The sequence below is a fragment of the Papio anubis genome, chromosome 19 (genome assembly GCF_008728515.1).
Source record: "Papio anubis isolate 15944 chromosome 19, Panubis1.0, whole genome shotgun sequence".
Classification (NCBI taxonomy): Eukaryota; Metazoa; Chordata; class Mammalia; order Primates; family Cercopithecidae; genus Papio; species Papio anubis.
Window position 1 is genome coordinate 19,159,212 of NC_044994.1, and position 19,333 is coordinate 19,178,544.

Here is a 19,333-nt window from a genome sequence, read left to right on the forward strand (position 1 = left end):
TCCTGCCATTTGTGATGACGCGGATGGACTTGGAGGACATTATGCTCAGTAAAATAAGCCAGAGGCAGAAAGACAAATTCTATATAATCTCAATTATATGTAGAATCTAAAATTGTTGAACTCATAGATATAATTATGAGTTCATAATTATGTTTATTTATTTTTGTATTATTATCATACTTTAAGTTCTAGGGTGCATGTGCACAACGTGCAGGTTTGTTACATATGCATACATGTGCCATGTTGGTGTGCTGCACCCATCAACTCGTTATTTACATTGAGTATATCTCCCAATGCTATTCCTCCCTCCTCCCCCCTCCCCACAATAGGCCCCAGTGTGTGATGCTCCCCTTCCTGTGTTCTAGAGGTACAATGTAGAGCATGGTGACTGTAGTTGACAATACTGTGTTGTAAAATTTAAAATTTCCTGAGGGTAGATCATAAGTGTTCTCAACACACACACATATGCAAAAAGTAATTATGTGAGGTGACAGATATGTTAATTAGTGTGATAATGGTGATTATTTAACAATGTATGCATATATCAAAACATCAAATTGTACACCTTAACTGTATATAATTTTGTCAATTATACCTCAATAAATTTGGAAACAAATAAAAATATTTAAAACGTTATATATATCTATATCTATATTCATGTGCCAAATTCAAAAGTACACATCCATTTTCCGAGTGTAATGGTACATATGATATTTTGAATGCAGAACAAATACAGACACTGGATGATTCAGGTTGGTGAAAAGAGAGCAAGGTCATATATACCACGGAATACTATGCAGCCATAAAAAAGGATGAGTTTGTGTCCTTTGTAGGGACATGGATGCAGCTGGAAAGCATCATTCTCAGCAAACTACTGGAAGAACAGAAAACCAAATACTGCATGTTCTCACTCATAGGTGGGAATTGAACAATGAGAACACTTGGACACAGGAAGGGGAACATCACACACCGAGGCCTATTGTGGGGAGGGGGGAGGGGGGAGGGATAGCATTAGGAGATATACCTAATGTAAATAATGAGTTAATGGGTGCAGCACACCAACATGGCACATGTATACATATGTAACAAACCTGCACGTTGTGCACATGTAGCCTTGAACTTAAAGTATAATAATAATACAATAAATAAATAAATAAATAAAAATTTAAAAAAAGAGAGCAAAGTGCATCAGCTCTTCCCATGGGACATGGAAGAAGCAAGAATCCTGCTTCATAGGTAAGTCTCAAGGCTGAGGATAACTGGACTTCCACCTTTCTATCTCCAGTTTCAGGAAAGAAAGGATGGACCATTTAAAAAAGAAACTAATATCTCTTGCTTGTCTAAACTGTCCAGAAGACACAAACTGATGTGGCAATCCAACTAGACCTCTAGGAATACAACGTAACCTAGAGTTAAATAATGTAACCTAGAATTACATTACAGGGTTTCTATAGAAGGAAATACAGAGGCACAGGTGCTGTGTTTTGTTTTGTTTCTGTTTTCCAACATTTTGTTAAGATAATTTTCAAACACACTGAAAAGCTGAAAAGCTTCATTCCTTAAGATCATATTTCTCCCTACTTCAGGCAAAGCCAAGCAACATGAAAACTTCCTGTCTGCCTAACACCCATATATTCTAAATCTCTAAGTGCCTGGGACCAAGAACTGGGCCACAACATGATTTTTGACATTTTGGTTACCTTTTTAGTGTGCTTATACCTGCAATGAGCCAATCGCTCCTGCTAGATAGAAAGAGACTATTATTTTTTTAAATTTTATTTTATGGTAAGAACACAACATGAGAACCGCCCTTTAAACAGACTTTACATGTATGATACAGTATCGTGAACTGTAGGTACGATGCTGTCCAGTGGATCCCTAGAACTTATCAGGGGCTGCAGGAAGGGGGAAGTGGGGAGTTGCTAAACAGCGGCTATATTTTTGTTGGTTGAAAACGCTCTGAACTAAATTTTGTCTTCAAGTCTTCTTACGCCACTGCTGTGAAAAACATCTATATGCTTATTGGGCACATTTGTTTTCTGTCATTTAGAGAGGTCCTTCATCAATGAGTATTTATTGATTATTGTGTCACGTAGTATATTGCTTATACAAATTCTGAAGTCAAATGGTTTTTAAAAATCTCAATTGCTCACATCTTAGCCTTGGCGTTTACATTTTTTTCAGCAATATGAACTGAGTGGTCCCTCGTATCTGCCATCTTCATATCCAAACCTGTTACTGTTCACCCAGAAAAGAGATCTTCCTTTGACATTTTCTCATGAGTAATAATAATGAATTTGATAATTTACTAGTGGAAAGGGTATGATGCCCAGCTTACACTGAACTAGATCCTATTGTGTTCATACTGGATACAACTCAGTGGTCTCTGAAAAGACAAACAAATGCCTGGGCATGGTGGCTCACGTCTGTAATCTCAGCACTTTGGGAGGCTGAGGCAGGAGGATTGCTGGAACCCAGGAGTTCAAGACCATCCTGGGCAACATAGTGAGACCTCGTCTCTACTAAAAAATAATAATAAAAAAAAATAGCTGGGTGTGGTGATGCACGCCTGTGTGTCCTTGCTACTCAGGAGGCTGAGGCAAGAGGATTACTTGAGCCCAAGACATCTAAGCTGCAGTGAGCTGTGATTGTGCCACTGGATTCCAGCCTGAGCAACTGAATGCAGCGTGAGACCCTGTCTCAAAAACAAAACAAAACAAAACAAAAAAGACAAACAATGCAAGCTGATCGGAGGCACCTGTTGGCTTATTTTTGCCACTAATAATAATAATAATATGTTATTTAAAAACAAGAGATGATTAAATCCATCTTTCAGGTCATTTAATTACTTTTTTTTTTTTTTTAATTTTTACAAGCTCTCAAGGTCTTTGACTCCTGCCAGTTCTCAAGCCATTCAGATAAGAAAGCATTGCTGCCAAGTATATATACTAAATGCTTCTTGAGAAGTTCACTGAAATTCAAACATTACAACTATAATTAAGACGCCAAGAATAGGGCATTACTGGTACTTTAATGTGAAACCAGGACCTAACACACATATGTTGGGAAGCTGTTATTTAAAGACTTCTGCTATGGGGTTATATTTAAAAAATTGATTATCTCTCTTTTTATTCTTTCTTATTAAATGACAAGAATTATTTATTCTTGTGTTTTAGATAAGCACTAGAAAAGTAAATTAAATTTTAAAAATGAATTCATATCTTACTTTAAAAAATATTTTGTACATTTGCACTGGGTTAAAGAAAGAAGATAACTTTCTGTCCAGGCGTGGTGGCTCACGCCTGTAATCCCAGCACTTTGGGAGGCTGAGGTGGGCAGATGACTTGAAGTCAGGAGTTTGAGACCAGCCTGACCAACATGGTGAAACTCTGTCTCTACTAAAAATACAAAAATTAGCTGGGTGTGGTGGCATGCACCTGTAATCCCAGCTGCTTGGGAGGCTGAAGCAGGAGAATTGCTTGAACTCGGGAGTCGGAGGTTGCAGTGAGCCAAGATCACGCTCCAGTCTGGGCAATAAAGCTAGACTCAGTCTCAGAAAATAAAAAGAACTTCCAGTGAGGGCTTCAGCTCTGCAGTGTCCACTATGGTAGCTGCTGGTCACACACGGCTGTTGAGAACTTGCTATGTGACTAGAACAGCTCAGAAACTGAAATTTTATTTTAATTAATTAAAATGTTACTTTAAAATCTGAAGTAGTGTAAAGTGTTTTTTTATTAACTGTAACTTTATTATTTTCATAGACTACCTTTCTCTTCAGTGATTGCATCATGTAATCTATTTTCTATTATAATACACATGTTCAGCATATCTATCATTTCTAGCATCTAATGAATAATTTCTTCTATTGATAGCATGCTGCAGTAATACTTTCAATATCCTGGCTTAAATAATGTATCATTAAATTAATTTCTCCTATTACATTTTACTTTTTGAAATGCAGCTACTCAAAATGTACTTTATATATATGGCTTACATTGCATTTTTATTGGATACTACTGATCTAGAAGAAAGCAAGAGAGTAAGAAACAACAGCAACAACAAAAAACACACCAACAAGTAAATAATTATGAAATCTGGAGAGTCTTACAAATTTACCTGTTCTTTCTGCCTAAGTTAAAACCTTGTAAGGTACCACATGACTCAGCAATTCTATTTCTGGGGTATATACCAAAAAAATGGAAAGCAGGGTCTGAAGAGATATATTTGTACACCCATGTTCACAGCAGTATAATTCAAAATAGCCAAGAGGTGGAAGCAACCCAAGGGCCCATTGTTGGATGAATGGATAAATAAAATGCAATATATACAGACAATTGAATCAGCCATAAAAAGGAGGGAAATTCTGGCACATACTACAACATGGATGAAATTTGACGTTATGAAATTAACTAGCCACAAAAACAGAAATATTATATGATTCTACTTATATAAAGTACCCAGAGTAGTCAATTTTTTTTTTTTTTTTTTTTTTTTTTGAGACGGAGTCTCGCTCTGTCGCCCAGGCTGGAGTGCGCTGGCGCGATCTCCGGTCACTGCAAGCTCCGCCTCCTGAGTTCACGCCATTCTCCCCACTCAGCCTCCCGAGCAGCTGGGATTACAGGCGCCCACCACACGCCCAGTTAATTTTTTGTATTTTTAGTAGAGATGGGGTTTCACCGTGGTAGCCAGGATGGTCTTGATCTCCTGACCTCGTGATCCGCCCACCTAGGCCTCCCAAAGTGCTGGGATTACAGGCGTGAACCACCGCGCCCGGCCTCAGAGTAGTCAAATTTATGGAGACAGACAGTGAAATCGTGCTTGCAAGGGACAGAGGGATGGCAGGATGGGGAGTTACTGTTTAAAGAATACAGAGTTTCAGTTGTGCAAGCGGAAAAGATTTCTGTGAATGGGTGGTGATGACAGTTGCACAACAAAGTGAACGTACTTAATGCCACTGAATGTTTTTAACACATAAACATGATTAAAATGGTAAGTCTTATGTGTATTTTATAATTAAAAAAATAAATATGTAATTTTTAAAAGTCATATAACTATATTGCTCCTATTGCTGCAGAAAGATATAGTTCAAGTTACCATGAAGGTTAAGGGAAAATATTAAATTTAATGTGGTTCATATTTGCTTATCTATATGTCCTGGGATGAACATTTTGAAATGGCAAGAAAGCTAGCAGATTAGGTAAGAAAAATGGCCAGAGAAAACAAGATAAAAGTGCATTAAATAAAGTCAGGTTTTGAATGTAGTGTTTTGTTTGTCTCTGGATATCAGTGAAAGAGAGGACCATTCGTTTTGAGAGAAGGCTTGGTAAAATTGCATTTCAGGGACTTTTTGGAGGAGGAAAGGACTATATCTGACTGAGAAGTACAGATTGTTTCTATGCAGTGTGAAATGTATTAGAGACTTATAGTCATACTAATAACTAGGCCATAGTAAAGATGTGTAAGGAAATGAAGGTAAGCTAGGGTAGACGGACATTTGCCAGGGACTCAAACGATGGAAAGATGTTAAAGAAAGGCATGGGGCATGGTCAGGATCATCCCACCCTTTAAATGGTCCAAATGGAAGCCAAGACACTGGATCACGTCTAACAAAATTTAAATATGCTAGCTACACTCAATAATGTAGTACTTCATGGTCATCTATAACCCCTCAGTGTGAATTAATTAATCAGATCACTCAGCTGCTTCTGAAAGGGACTCCTGGTTTTGGTGTCCCCCACAACAGGCACCTCCCTTTGTGGGTCTCTCTGTTTTCCCACTAAGGCTTAGCCTTTCTTGGAATTCCTCCAACTGTCACTCAAGTCATAACCTCACTTCTAGGGTGAGTGGACTTGAGGCATTTCATGTTTCCTTAGAGTTTCATGGCTTCTCTGTTGTCCTACAAATGCTCTTATCTGGGGCTTTTCAGTTAAATAATGGGACAATGTATATGATTGATTTCTGTACTGCATGACTCAAGTGACATATATTCACTTTAGAAGGTTTTAAGTTGCACAGTACACAGGTATATCATTTTCAGTTGATTAAAATGTTTGTGCTCATTTCTATTTAAAAGAACAAGTTAGACATCTGTTTCCTGGTTAGAAATAACCACCTCATTTTTTTTTCCCTGTGGGAAAATCAGGTATGACTTAACACTACTTTCACAAGCCAGGCTGAGGATCTCTGATATTCTATTTCTGTGTGCATTTGTAATCCTTTGTTTATATAAATGACACTTTCAGCTAGTCAAAATATGCATTTACCTAGAATGCTCAATTACAGGTCATGTCACATAAGAGTGTAGTTACTGTCATTATTATATTGATTGATACAGAGATCCACACACCTAGGTTGCCCTTTGATACAACTTCCATGATAAAGTAGTTGATCATTCAACACATACATATGAGCCTAATAACATGAGCCCAATTTTGTCGAGACCTGCTTCGTCTCATGTTGCCTTGATGAGATTTATCACCTAGCTCTTGAGTGTTCATTTTTATTTGAGTTACTTTCTATTGCAATTGGGAATTCTTTGTGACTTGTTTTTGTAATACTATATTTAATTGAAGATGAAAGCCTAAAGTAATCTTTGGCTAACACAAATTATGAAATTATTCTCCATTTCCTCTTCTGGGTGAAAGAAAAACACACATGTTGTTTGTGAAAGAATCAACACAGATAAAAGTTTCTCTTTTTCAGTTACACAAGGAGGTACCCTTTGAAATTTATTGTGATGCAGCTGAAGATAATATTTCTCCCCTGCCACCTAAAGAAAACATACTTCAAGTCTCAACTGTGTGCAAATAAATCCTGTTCGGTGTAGTAGAAGACCAATCCAAATTAAACATCCAATATGTGGAGAGAATTTCAGGTAGATGTGTTCATATCTGTACTTTGACTATGTGGTGTGACATGGCAATTTCTCCTTCATTAGCTACTTATCATTTCAGATTTGTCTAGTTTGCATACACACACTCCTTTAAATGCAGTGTTATACAGTAAAATTTAAGGTATTTTAAAAATAATGTGGCACAGCTGTGTTGTTATTTAATCTCTATCATAAATTCGACTGGCTGGAAAATGAAATTTGTTTAAAGATAAAGTCTGTAGGACTTCTTTTAATGAACAGCTCAAGTGTAAGTCTTCCATTTTGTGGATGGGAAAATGCATCTAAGAGACTTTATTTCATTTAACAATAAATATTGTTCTGAAACCATAAACCCAGAGAAAATTGGTTGCTTTTAAAAGTAGAATTCATTAACATAGTTCAGAGAGCCAGGTCTTCAGGAAAGCTGCTTAAAAAAGCAAACATGCTGGAGATGGATTGCCTGGGAGGCTGAGGCAGAAAAGCCGTAGTTCTGAACTACAGGATGGAAAAATATGAGACTTTGTTTATACCAACCTGGGCCACTGGGCATAAGATCTTAGGAAAAAATATTTTGCTTCTTTTTTCAGCAGTCCCTTGGGGTCTCTGTTAGGCCAGATGTGGATGACAGGTCTGGGTTCAAGTCTCAACTCTGCCATCTTCTAGCTAACCCAAGTGAACTTGACCAAGTCACATAGGAGGGCAGTGGGAAATGGGCAGGCTTTGCTATCACACAGACCTAGATCCAGGGGCACACTGGTCAATGTTTAAAACTGAATGAACCCTGGTTTGTAGTGTTTGCCAATTTCCATGGTGTAAATACTCCCACTATGGCCAATTTTAAGCTACCTGCATGACCTCACTGAATGCAGGGCCGGGAAGAGAGGAGCACAATCAGTTATCTCCAGACAGCTTTCCAGATATTATAAGCTGGCTCTAGCAAGCCATGGCCTAGGTTTTATTTCTGGTTCCACCAGTTAATAAATGGGGCCTAAAGCAAGTAATTTAACTCTTCCCAATCTCAGCTTTCCAATTTTTAAAATGTTGACCATAAACAAACTTTACATGTTCATTTAAAGGCTCAAGCGGAAGATACTGGGCACAGAGCCTGAAAATAGCAGGTTCAATAAACATCAATTTTCCCCAACTTAATGGCTTAAGGATTAAGCTCTTCTCTCTCTCTCTCTCTCTCTCTCTCTCTCTCCCCCCCCCCCCCTCCCCCTCTCTCCCCCCCCCCCCCGCCCTCCCTCTCTCCCTGTCTCTCTCTTTTATATCTTCTTCCTTCTCACTCTCCTTCCCTTCACATATTCTTTGAAAGAACAAGTCTGCGTTTGTCTTATACTCGCTCCTCAATCCCTTATCACTTGGTTTTCACTTACAGAATTCCTCCAGAATAATTTCTCTGTGGTGATGAGTAGATATCTCCCCGTAACTCCAATAGATGTTTTCAGTGCTTATTTTACTTGCTCACTCTGTGGCACTGGACAGGTTTGACCAGTCCCTCCTTTTAATGTTCTCTCTTTCTTGGATTCAGAGACAGAGAATGCTGTTGATTCTCACAGGACAGCTTTGATTTCTCTTTCCTACGCTCTTGGTCTCTGATTTATCTTACTGTGTTCTTTATTAATGTTGGGGATGTTCTAACGATTCAGCTTTGCCTTGTCTCTTCTCTCACTCCTGACTCCCTTTGGAGCTCATTCATAGCAAGGGCTTCAGCTCTTATCCAGGAACCAACCACTTAAAAGGCAAATCTGCATCTCTTTGAAGTTCTAGGCTCTATTGTCCATAACCTACTGCTTATTTGACGTTCTTGACACAATTCTGCCCCCATATCACACATGCTACATTATAATCAACATAGATATGACTGAATTTATTATTTTCTCTACCAAACTTCTCTCTCTCCCTGTATTCCCTACACAGGTTGCAGTATACATCTCTTCTCTAAGGTGGGAAACCTAGGAGTTGTCCTCCCATACTTTCCATATCCAACCAGGTCAATTTGATCTTGTAAATGTATCTGGATTCCATTTCCTCGGCTTCCTCTCTAATGTCACTGTCTTAGTAAAGACACCTCAGACCTTCATCCTGTCATTCTTGGGTAATTAAAATGATATCCTCCCTGATTTCCTTGCCTCCTGCCAATTTCTCTTCCAATCCATACTTCCACTGAGATTTTTAGAAATCTCTTTTCTAGAGAGATTTTTAGAAAAGGCAAATGGATTCTGTAATTCCTTGTACTTCATTAGCTTACAGCACTTACTGCATAAAGTCCAAACTCCATGGAATGGCATAGATGGTCCTTGTTGATTCTGGCGTGTGCCTACATTTTGGCCACATCTCCCACTTCTTGTTTATGACTCTGCTCCAGTCTTATTAAATCGCTAAGCTTTCCCTCAATAGGCCATGCCTTTTCCAGCTACCTTCATCTCTCTGGCAATGTCTCTTTCATTAACAATTAGGTGTTTCAGATTTGTTTAGTTTGCATGAACACACTCCTTTGGACAGCAAGCTCTTTTCCCTTTTTTTAACCTGGTAAACTACTCTAATTCTTTCTTCAAGGATTGACTCAATTCTTACGTCTTCCAGGAAGCCCTCCCTGAATTCCTCATGATACCTTGTACATCATTCTTTAAAAGGCACCGTGTTGTAATCATGTGTACTTGCTTTTCTCCCTGAACTGAAAGTGAGTGAATTAAGGATATTTATCCCACATCTTATTCACTTGGCATCTCTGATGTTAAGCACAAGTCCTGGACCATTAAAATATTTATCAAATTGAAAGTATCAACTTATAAATACCTCAGATTCCTTCTCTGCCCCTTTTGTGGTGCCTGAGGTGCTGTCAAGAAAATAGCTTTTATAAGCTATGAACAAGTTAGAATGGTAAGCATTTTAAGCTTGATTCTAACTGGAATAATGATTCTCAAAGTGAGAATGAAATGTGCAGATATTGCAAAATACCGATGTCCAAAATGATGGGCTTTTCAAGGATAATAGTTTGCTTAAATGTATTTGTCACAATGTCTTCTACCTGCTAACTTCATATGTTTAATGTTGGTCACCAATAATTAAAACTATCACAAAATAGGTACTTTTCACTCTTGATTTTTAAGTTTTTTTTTTTTGGATAGTGTATAGGAACTATGGCAAAAACACTATAAAAATAGAAATAGCCTAGAGAAAAATCATGCTAAATGTGCTAAATATTATTTGTATTCAATAAATGTGACATATAATAAAGTGAACATGTTATTCACGCACAGATGGAAGATTTTATTCAGTATCTACTTATTTTTTTTTCCTGAATGACTGCATGTTAAATGTGTGTTAAAAAGTTTTAAAATGGAGTTGCCATTGTTGTTGTAGAACATTTCCAAGAAGGAACACACTCAAAAAGTAAGCAGCAAGGGACTGAGCTTGCAAAGCAGATGTTCTACATTTGCTAAATTTCCAATAATGAATTTCGCCTTTTGAGTTGACAAAAAAATAAAAATAAATAAAAAATAAAAAAACCAACCACATTGTTCTTCTCTATGGGTAGCTTTTTGCAAATTATGCAAATGAACAAACCATTTCTAACTTTAGGGATTGCTCTAATGTCATAAGCGAAAAGTACACAATTGATTTCTCCATTCTCTGGTCCACTAGGGCTATTCTTTCCATTATACTTAACTGAATTTGAAAGAGTTCTTCTTCTTGGAAATGTTGGAATATAGATTTAACAGATGGTATTCCCATAGTTTATGTTAGTAAGCATCCTAACAATAATTGATAATCCACTTTTCTTCAGAAGAATTCCTCTTTGAATTTTATGCTGTGTTGCTTTCTAATATTGAGAATTCCATGGCCCACAAAGAAGTCTTTCTTCTGATGAGACAAAGGTACTTCAAACAATGAAGTTTTTATGTAAAATCTATGAAATAGCTGATCTTTTAAAAAATTTTCCTGGTAAAGAGAATCAAAGGAAAATAGAAAATTGATGACATCAGGTATTTGCCTCCTCATATTTGTCCATTTATCATTATACCACCATATATTTTATAATATTCTTTACCAAGCCAAATCGCCAAATTTAGTTTTGATGTTTCTAACCGTATTGTATGAATATGACATAGACTTCCAAGTTTAGTGTCAAGGGGCATATAATTTGAATGGGTTTTCAAAAATGACAATGAATGATACCAAGTTATACATATTCTCTTGTGAGTTATTTCTGGCATATGAAAAGTAGCATTACACATGAATCAATAGCCAGGATTGCAATCACTGTAGACAGACTCTAAATAGAAGTCACTAAATAGACTACAGGACAGTTTAATTCCACAGTCTTAACACCATCAGCTAGATGCTTTACTGAGAAACTCAGTCCAAACTAAATTAGTGTAATCTTTGGAACATGATTCACAGTTATGTAATGAAATGAAAGCTACTTAAGTTTTGTTGACGACCATTATACATAGTAGAGCCATTTCAATTAAGTGAAAATGGCAATAGAATCATAGACACATTAGAAAAAACTTTAGCAATGATTTAACCAAAATCTTTATGAATCTCTTGTCATCATTCTTTTAGGAGGTGCCCAACCCCTGCACATGTTTACAAACATAATCTCATTCTTTCCAGTGCCAGAGATGTTTCCTTGTTGTGAAGTTATTTCTTACCCTGAACAAAAAGTTGCTTCTGTGTAACTTTCATCTTAGTGCAAGAGTCTTTAAACAAAGAATTAACCTTAACCAACCAAAAAATGAGGGTCTTGGTAGGTCCTGGTTTTAATAGGAATATTCTAAAATATTTTCTAATTTTTTTGTCTCAATTATTATACACTTAGTGCAATAGGATAGGGTAGATTGAAAGGGTCCAGAACCTAATATTCATCTTTCTTAGCTGGGAGATAAACTCAGCTGTAAACAAGAGGGTGCGGGGTATATAGTAACTGAGGAGGCAGGACATAGAATCTGAGGAAAATGAACAGAGATGTGAAAAAATCCAAGCAGGAAGTCAGAAATAGGAGTGTCCATGATGTTTTCAGTATCTTAGCCACATACTTTATCTAAAGAAGTCTACATTCAGGCCAGCACCACAGACTGATTGTAGTATTTATGACTATAGGGGCAAACAGTATGTTCCAATCTTAAAAACTCAGACTATTGTTACAAATTTAGATTTCCTGAGGGCATGATTTGTTGTCCTTTGAAATGATTAGGAGTCCCCTAACATTCCCCTAGAATATGGGCTCTATCCATTAGTTCTCCTTAACCTCACCCTCTCATAGAAATCAGGCAATTGACAAGCTAGAAATCAGATAGGGCAAATTTGTAAAAATCCCACTAGTAAAGGGGGTTTTCTCATAACTCTAGTGACCTGTGTTCCCTATCAAAGATGCTGCTGCCTTAAAGATTTTCCATTTGTTGAAAAGTGTTTTATTAAGCAAGTCACTGAACAAAGCATTAAAATGACTAGCACTTTGTTTTGAAAAGAAAGGTTAGCATAGTGGGGGTGCAGGAAAGGGCAAGGAGTGAAGATGCCTAAGTCCTCGTCCTGCCTCTGTCTCTAACCTTGGCGTCACCTTGATCACACAGAATTTTAGAAGCCATGACTATCGAGGGAACCTAATGAGGCATCAGACTTAACACTTTGGCCAACTTAGCTTTCTTCCAAACTGTGCCTTTTCTTTAACTAAGAAGGTAGGACTTACAGCATTATGGAAATAGCATTTTAGAAGCTGTACAAATAATTTCTCCCCTAAGGAGCAATAATGAGGTAATCATACCTGTGAGGGAATCAGACACTTTCTTGCCTTCATATTTATGTGTGTGTGTGTGTGTGTGTGTGTGTGTGTGTTCATGATCAGGCTTTAAAAGATTCCTAGAGAACGCAAACAATAATATTTAACAGCAAATTCATGCAGGTAGTAAGTTGCCCACTTATCTGAAATGAATGCTAAGGTCAGAAAGGAGAAAAGAGACAGGAGCTTATGCTCTTTATACACTTTTAGATTAAGATGGATCTTTGTCTTCTATTGACTACACTGACTTTTTGGAAACACACACAATATCTTATTAAACACACACAATATCTTATTACCAGACAAGAAATGAAGCTAAAAGAAGCTAGCGGATGGGAGTGATTGGTAGCGCTCACTTATCACAGGAGTAATGGTTGGTGGAAACTTGGGAAGGATGGCGGGCATAGGTACACATGCCAAATTAGCATTCTCTATGGTTGTTGGCAATTTCTGGGCACTGTGAGCTGCAACACTGCTCCTATGCAAAGATTGACTTAGTAAATGAAAATCTATCTTACCATCCTGGCTAACACGGTGAAACCCCGTCTCTACTAAAAAAAATACAAAAAACTAGCCGGGCGAGGTGGCGCACGCCTGTAGTCCCAGCTACTCGGGAGGCTGAGGCAGGAGAATGGCATAAACCCGGGAGTCGGAGCTTGCAGTGAGCTGAGATCCGGCCACTGCACTCCAGCCTGGGCGACAGAGTGAGACTCCGTCTCAAAAAAAAAAAAAAAAAAAAAGAAAATCTATCTTACCTCACAACTTTAAGCTAAAAGGCGAGTAATGGAAAAATGAAAATGTAAAAATTTAAGTTTGTATTAGTTAGCAAATATTGACCCCTACTATGTGCAATGGCACTCTGCCAAAGCGTGGTTCACTTCTGCATCCATATGAATTTAGAAGTGAAGGCATTCTTGAAATTCCTCCAAAACATAAAGATGCTTCTCAGCATCTTTTTGTCCTGAAAAACATCCACTACATAAACGGCTTTCGGAAATAAAATTGAGATTCACAGTCACTTGGGAAACTAAACTGGTTGTCAACTGTCAACTATCACATCACAACGTCTGTATTTTAATACTGTTGGTTGCAAGACTTACCTTTAAATAGATAATCATGAAAAAATTAAATGACATTACATCTCATTTTCTTTTGAATGTAATGATTGAATGAAAAGGGCATAACTGATGTGAAAGTGAAAAAGCTAAATGTGTGAATTTATTTTAATTAAATTAATATCGACCAGTTCAAAAACCATAAATGATGAATTTTAGTGTGAATTTTTGAATAATAAATTAAAAACATTTTAAAGGTGGAAATAAAATCAGGAAATAAAGCTGGAGCCCATTAGAAAAAATCTTACCTGAAGTTACTTTTTGTTCTCTACTCTTCTCAACTCTCCCTGAAATGAGAAGTGGCAGATAAGTTACAGCATGGAATCATGAGAATATGATGAAAATAAGATGAAAGCCCAGTTTACAGCAATTTCTAAACACAACCACTACTTCAGCCATGTCCAATGTGCTCCTGGAGATGACTGGGCTCAGCTGACAGGCATGAGAACTGCTTGCAAACCAATTTATGAAAGTAAAAAATAAATAACTATGCATTAAATGTGCTATTGGATTTTAAAAATCTTGTTAGTAAGGGTCATTTACTCAAAAATAAACCTACAAAGGGCAAATCCCCATAGAAAGCACTATGGGGAAAACAGCTAAATAAGACTATGCCTTCTTACAACCCACTTGAAAAAATAGAAAGGACAGACAATATAACATGAAGTGAGATGTGCCTCAAACGATGTAGAATGTTTAAAGATATGAGATGATGAAGCAGTTATTTTAAGAAAGGAGGGGGTGCTCATGAAGTTATAGAGAAAGTGGTATTTGATTTTGACCTTGAGATACAAATGGGATTTGAGAAATTTGAAATAGAGAAATGACTGACTCTTGGCAAAGAAAACAGTATGGGCTAAATGGACAGGGTATTTGTGCAAGAAGACCTTGCAAACTTACAGCAGTGCATAGGAGGAAGACTATCCTAGAGGTTAGGCACAAGGTAATGAATGTGGGGACTGAGTTATGGCAGTGGGAATGGAGGGGAGGGAAGTAGTGGATGCGAGAGACAGTGGGGAGGCAAAAACAATAGGGCCCAGCGATTTATAAAATGTGAGTTGCCAGGAAGGAGGAGAAGTCAAGATGAATGGTTAGCTAGGTGACTTTGGGCACAGAGATGCAAGTTGGGGAAATGGTATTATAGAATGCGATGGGGCTGGGAATAACAAGTTCAGTGTTAGACCGACTGACTTTGAAGTACTATGGGGACAAGGAGCTTGTAAGAGGTCAGAAAATTTAAATGTCCTAATATATATGCCTCTGACATTGGAGCATCCAGGCTTGTAAAACAAATACTACTAGATCTAAGAAAAGAGATACAGCCACACAGTAACGGTGGGGGGACTCCAATAGGCACTGACAGCATCAGACAAATTATGGAGACAGAAAACTAACAAAGCAACTGTGGACTTAAATGAACTTTTGACCAAATGGACCTAACAGACATCTACTGAATATTCCATCCAGCAACCACAGAATACACATTCTTCTCATCTGTGCACAGAACATTCTCTAAGATTGACCACATACTCAGTCACAAAGCAAGTCTCAATAGAATCAAAAAATCTGAGTTGAAATTACAGATGCAAGAAGTGTTCATCGTAAGAAGATGGCTGAAGCTGAAGGAGTGAATGGGGCATAAAGGCAGACAGCACAGAGGAGTGGGCGGAGGACAATAACTAACATGACATGACGGCTGCTTTTGTTTTGTGATATGGGCCCATGGGAAGTCGGAAGCAGCTGAGATCCAGGGAGCTCAACAAAGTGCAAGCTCCTGTACCACAAATCAAGTTTTAGAAGTATGGGGGTTTTCAATAGCATGTTGCTACTGCTTACGGAGTTCACATGATTGTTGCTAGACTGCGAGAGCAGTTTTAGCAGAGAGTAGACGGAGAACACAAGAGAGACTGCCAGGGTCTGGGAAGTAAGTGTGTGATGAGAAAGTGGAGCTGAGGACATGGCTTCTTGTTTATCAAATTTGTCAGCCTCCAAATGAGTCGAATAAGTGAAATGGGACAATAGCTTGAACAGAAGCCAACTCAAGGTTTTTGCTGAGCTATGGAAAACGTAAGCATGCTTGTAGACTTAGGTAAGAAACTGTGCACCTGGGCGATGAACACCACGGTGGAGGTAAGGGCCGGGGTTTTGGATAAGTGAGGGCCATCCTTCCAGCTGCCACTTTTTTGTCATCTATCAACATTCTTTAGCTGGAGCTAGTTACTGAGAAGTTAGGCCACACGTTGAAGCTACATGTAAACTGTATCCAAGCTTTTCTAACAGCCCTTCAAGTCTTTTAAAATCCTAAAATATAAGGTGGAAAATGTACAATCTTTCCTCATGTCGCTGTGAAAAATGTACAATTCATTTAACTGGCACCTTGATTAATGGCACGTTATATTTATTTGGGTGATTTCCAGAGGACTTGTTTGATGCAATTTATTTCAATGATTCCAACAGATAAATAACATGAATAATCCATTTAAAGGCCTCATTCATTACCAAGCGTGACAGGGCACCTCCTCATTTAAGTTTTCCACTGGGCAAGCCACTGCTTACTGTTTGATTATTCACTTATGAATACTAGAGGCCTCAGACATTTTCATAAATTTTAAAAAATAGTATTCAAGGCTTGAATTGTAAATTGTGTAAAGAAAAACATCTTTTTGAAGTGTCTTTAACCTATATTAGAATGAGTTACTAATTCTGAAAGTTGGAAGTGTATATATTTGAGATAAATAATATGGTGTAGTGATCAAGGTGTCCCCAGTGATTCTCATCTTCTCTTCTTTTGATATTCATGTCCCGTATAATCCCACTGATTTAGACTGACTGTGTAATCAAGCATTTTGCGGGAATAACAGAGTGTGATTTTGAGGTTGATCCTTAAGAAAATTGTGGCTTCCAGTTTAGGTGTGGTGGCTTAAGCTTGTAATCTCTGTGCTTTGGGAGGCTGAGGCAGGAGGATCACTTGAGACCAGCAGTTTGAGACCAGCCAGTGCAACATAATGAGACCACCATCTCTAAAATTTTTTTTAAAAGATTAGCCAGGCCTGGTGGCACACATCTGTCGCCTCCCTAGTTAGTTGGGAGGCTGAGGCAGGAGGATCATTTGAGCCAAGGAGTTTGAGGTTACTGGGAACTATGACTGCACCACAGCACTCTACCTGAACAACAAAGTAGGACCCCATCTCGAAAAACAAAGACAAAAATCTATGGCTTCAATCTTCTTTTCTTTTGGATCACTCCCTCTGGAGGAAGCCAGATAATGTTGTGAGGACACTCAAGCAGCCCTATGGAGAGGTCCATGTGGCATGGAACTGAGGCCTCCTGTCAACAGCCAATGAGGAACAAAGGCCTGCCAGCAGCCCCCATCAACTTGCCAGGCATATGAGCAATCCATTTACCAGCCCTAGTCAAGCCTTCAGCTGACAGCAGCTCTGGCCAACATCTTGACTGTAATCTTGAGAAAGCCAAAACCAGAACCATCCAGTTGGCTATTCCAGAGTCCCCCACAGAAACCATGTGAGCTGATAAGTTTGTTTTTGGCTGCTAAATGCTGAGATAAGCGTTATGTATATGTTATGAAAGTCTGTCATAATTCATCATTTAGTGCCAATTGCAGGCATATCAATCAGTCTCCCTGATTTTCTCATTTGTGAAGTGGGGATCAGGGCCTGCTTCTCTGGAATGCTGTGAGGATTAAACAATTCCATATGGTAAAGCTAGCAAGACATGGACAAAATTCACATGAAATATTGGCATCTCATGTTTCAGAAGGGAGGCTGAAAGGTGCAACATTTTTTATGAATACCTCAAATTTTTTTATGAAGACCTCAAACAATTTTCAGCCCCTATGTTATATGAAAGGGCTTTGTAAACAGTGGAGTGCTATATAAATGCTACCTATTAGTTTTATCATGAATTAGTCCTGTTACAGGAATCTACTTAGGTTTCTTAGTTATATATATGTATGTGTGCATATATAGGTGTGCATATATATATATACACACACACACACGTACACACTAAACATCAAATTAGAAAAATAAAAATTACATAGTAGGACAGTATTATATTGATCAATGGACACAGAGATTGAACTGTTCAGATGGAGATGACCCTCTAGACTTCTTTAGTATCTTTATCTCAGTCTGAATGGGTGATCTTATCTCTCATTCTCTCAATGCTCACTTTCCCCGAAAGAGACGATTGTGACACTACATCTCTAGATCCAAAATCTACTTAGGTTTTAAAGCCTCCTGGAGATCTCTACCTGTGTCCTCCACTGCACTTCAACACATGTCCTTAACTTAAATAATTATAGTCCCAATTTCTCTAATGACCAGTGATGATGAGCTTAATGTGGCACATATACATCATGGAATACTATGCAGCCATAAAAAAGAATGAATTCATGTCCTTTGCAGGGACATGGATGAAACTAGAAACCATCATCCTCAGCAAAGTAACACAGGAACAGAAAATCATACACCACATGTTCTCACTCACAAGTGGGAGCTGAACAATGAGAACACACAGACACAGGGAGGGGAACGTCACAAACTGGGCCCTGTTGGGGGTTGGGGGAAAGGGAAGGGAGAGCATTATGACAAATACCTAATGCATGCAGGGCTTAAAACCTAGATGATGGGTTGATAGGTGCGGCAAACCATCATGGCACAGGTATACCTATGTAACAAACCTGCACGTTCAGCACATGTATCCCAGAACTTAAAGTAAGAAGGAGGAGGAGGAGGAGGAGGAGGAGGAGGGGGAGGAGGAGGAGTGGGAGGAGGAGGAGTGGGAGGAGGAGGAGTGGGAGGAGGAGGAGGAGGAGGAGGAAGATGCCATTAAAATAACAATAATTATAGTCCCCTACAAAACTGCTCATCCTTGGTGTCTGCTCAGGCAACCAAACATAAAACCTAAGAACCACAGGCTTCTTTCTTTTGCCCCTTCTTCCCATCTAATCTGTCCGTCAGTCCGATACATTCCTCTCTATCAGGTCTTTGAGACATATCTTCTTTGTCACTGCCATCACCCGAGTTCATGAACTTTCTATCTGTTCCTGGGGTTATCTATTTTCTATGGGCTCCTAACTGGTTTGTTGGTTTTTTCTTTCCTTGTAATCCAATCACTCCTAAATATCAAACTCTACATTTCTTAATATAAAATTTATGACCTTGGACAACTTGGCCATAACTTTCCTTCTGCTGCCACTCCTCAAGCATCACATAGAGGAGTTACCCATTATACCAGGAATTACACCCCCACCCCAGTTCCCCATTCATGCTGTTTCTGCTTCCTAGAATGTCCTGTCACATGGCTTCTGCCTATCAAAACCCTATTTAACTTTTAGAGCTCAGCTCAGCTGCCAGTCCTCTGTGAAGTCTTTTCTTTTGGGTCAACTCCCCAAACTCTCCATGCCCTGAAGAATGAAGCACTCTTCTTCTGTGCTCCTGTAGCCTTTCATTTATGCCTTTGCCATAGAATTAATTCTTATTTTGGTTCACAATTAGTTGTGTGTTTGTTTGCCTAACTGGATGGTGGCTTCCTTCAGGA

General features: G+C 38.4%; 1 protein-coding gene across 3 annotated transcripts in view; it reads right to left on the reverse strand.

The window, feature by feature from the left end:
* CHST9 (carbohydrate sulfotransferase 9) overlaps nt 1-19,333 on the reverse strand; it is a 281,990-nt gene that overhangs the window by 137,254 nt on the left and 125,403 nt on the right. For 2 of the 3 annotated variants that reach the window (XM_017951646.2, XM_031658941.1), the window contains one exon: nt 14,020-14,058. The exons of the other annotated variant lie outside the window; for it this stretch is intronic. In XM_017951646.2, the coding sequence (XP_017807135.1) occupies nt 14,020-14,058 (39 nt within the window). The remainder of the gene's footprint in view (nt 1-14,019; nt 14,059-19,333) is intronic. 3 annotated transcript variants of the gene reach the window in all.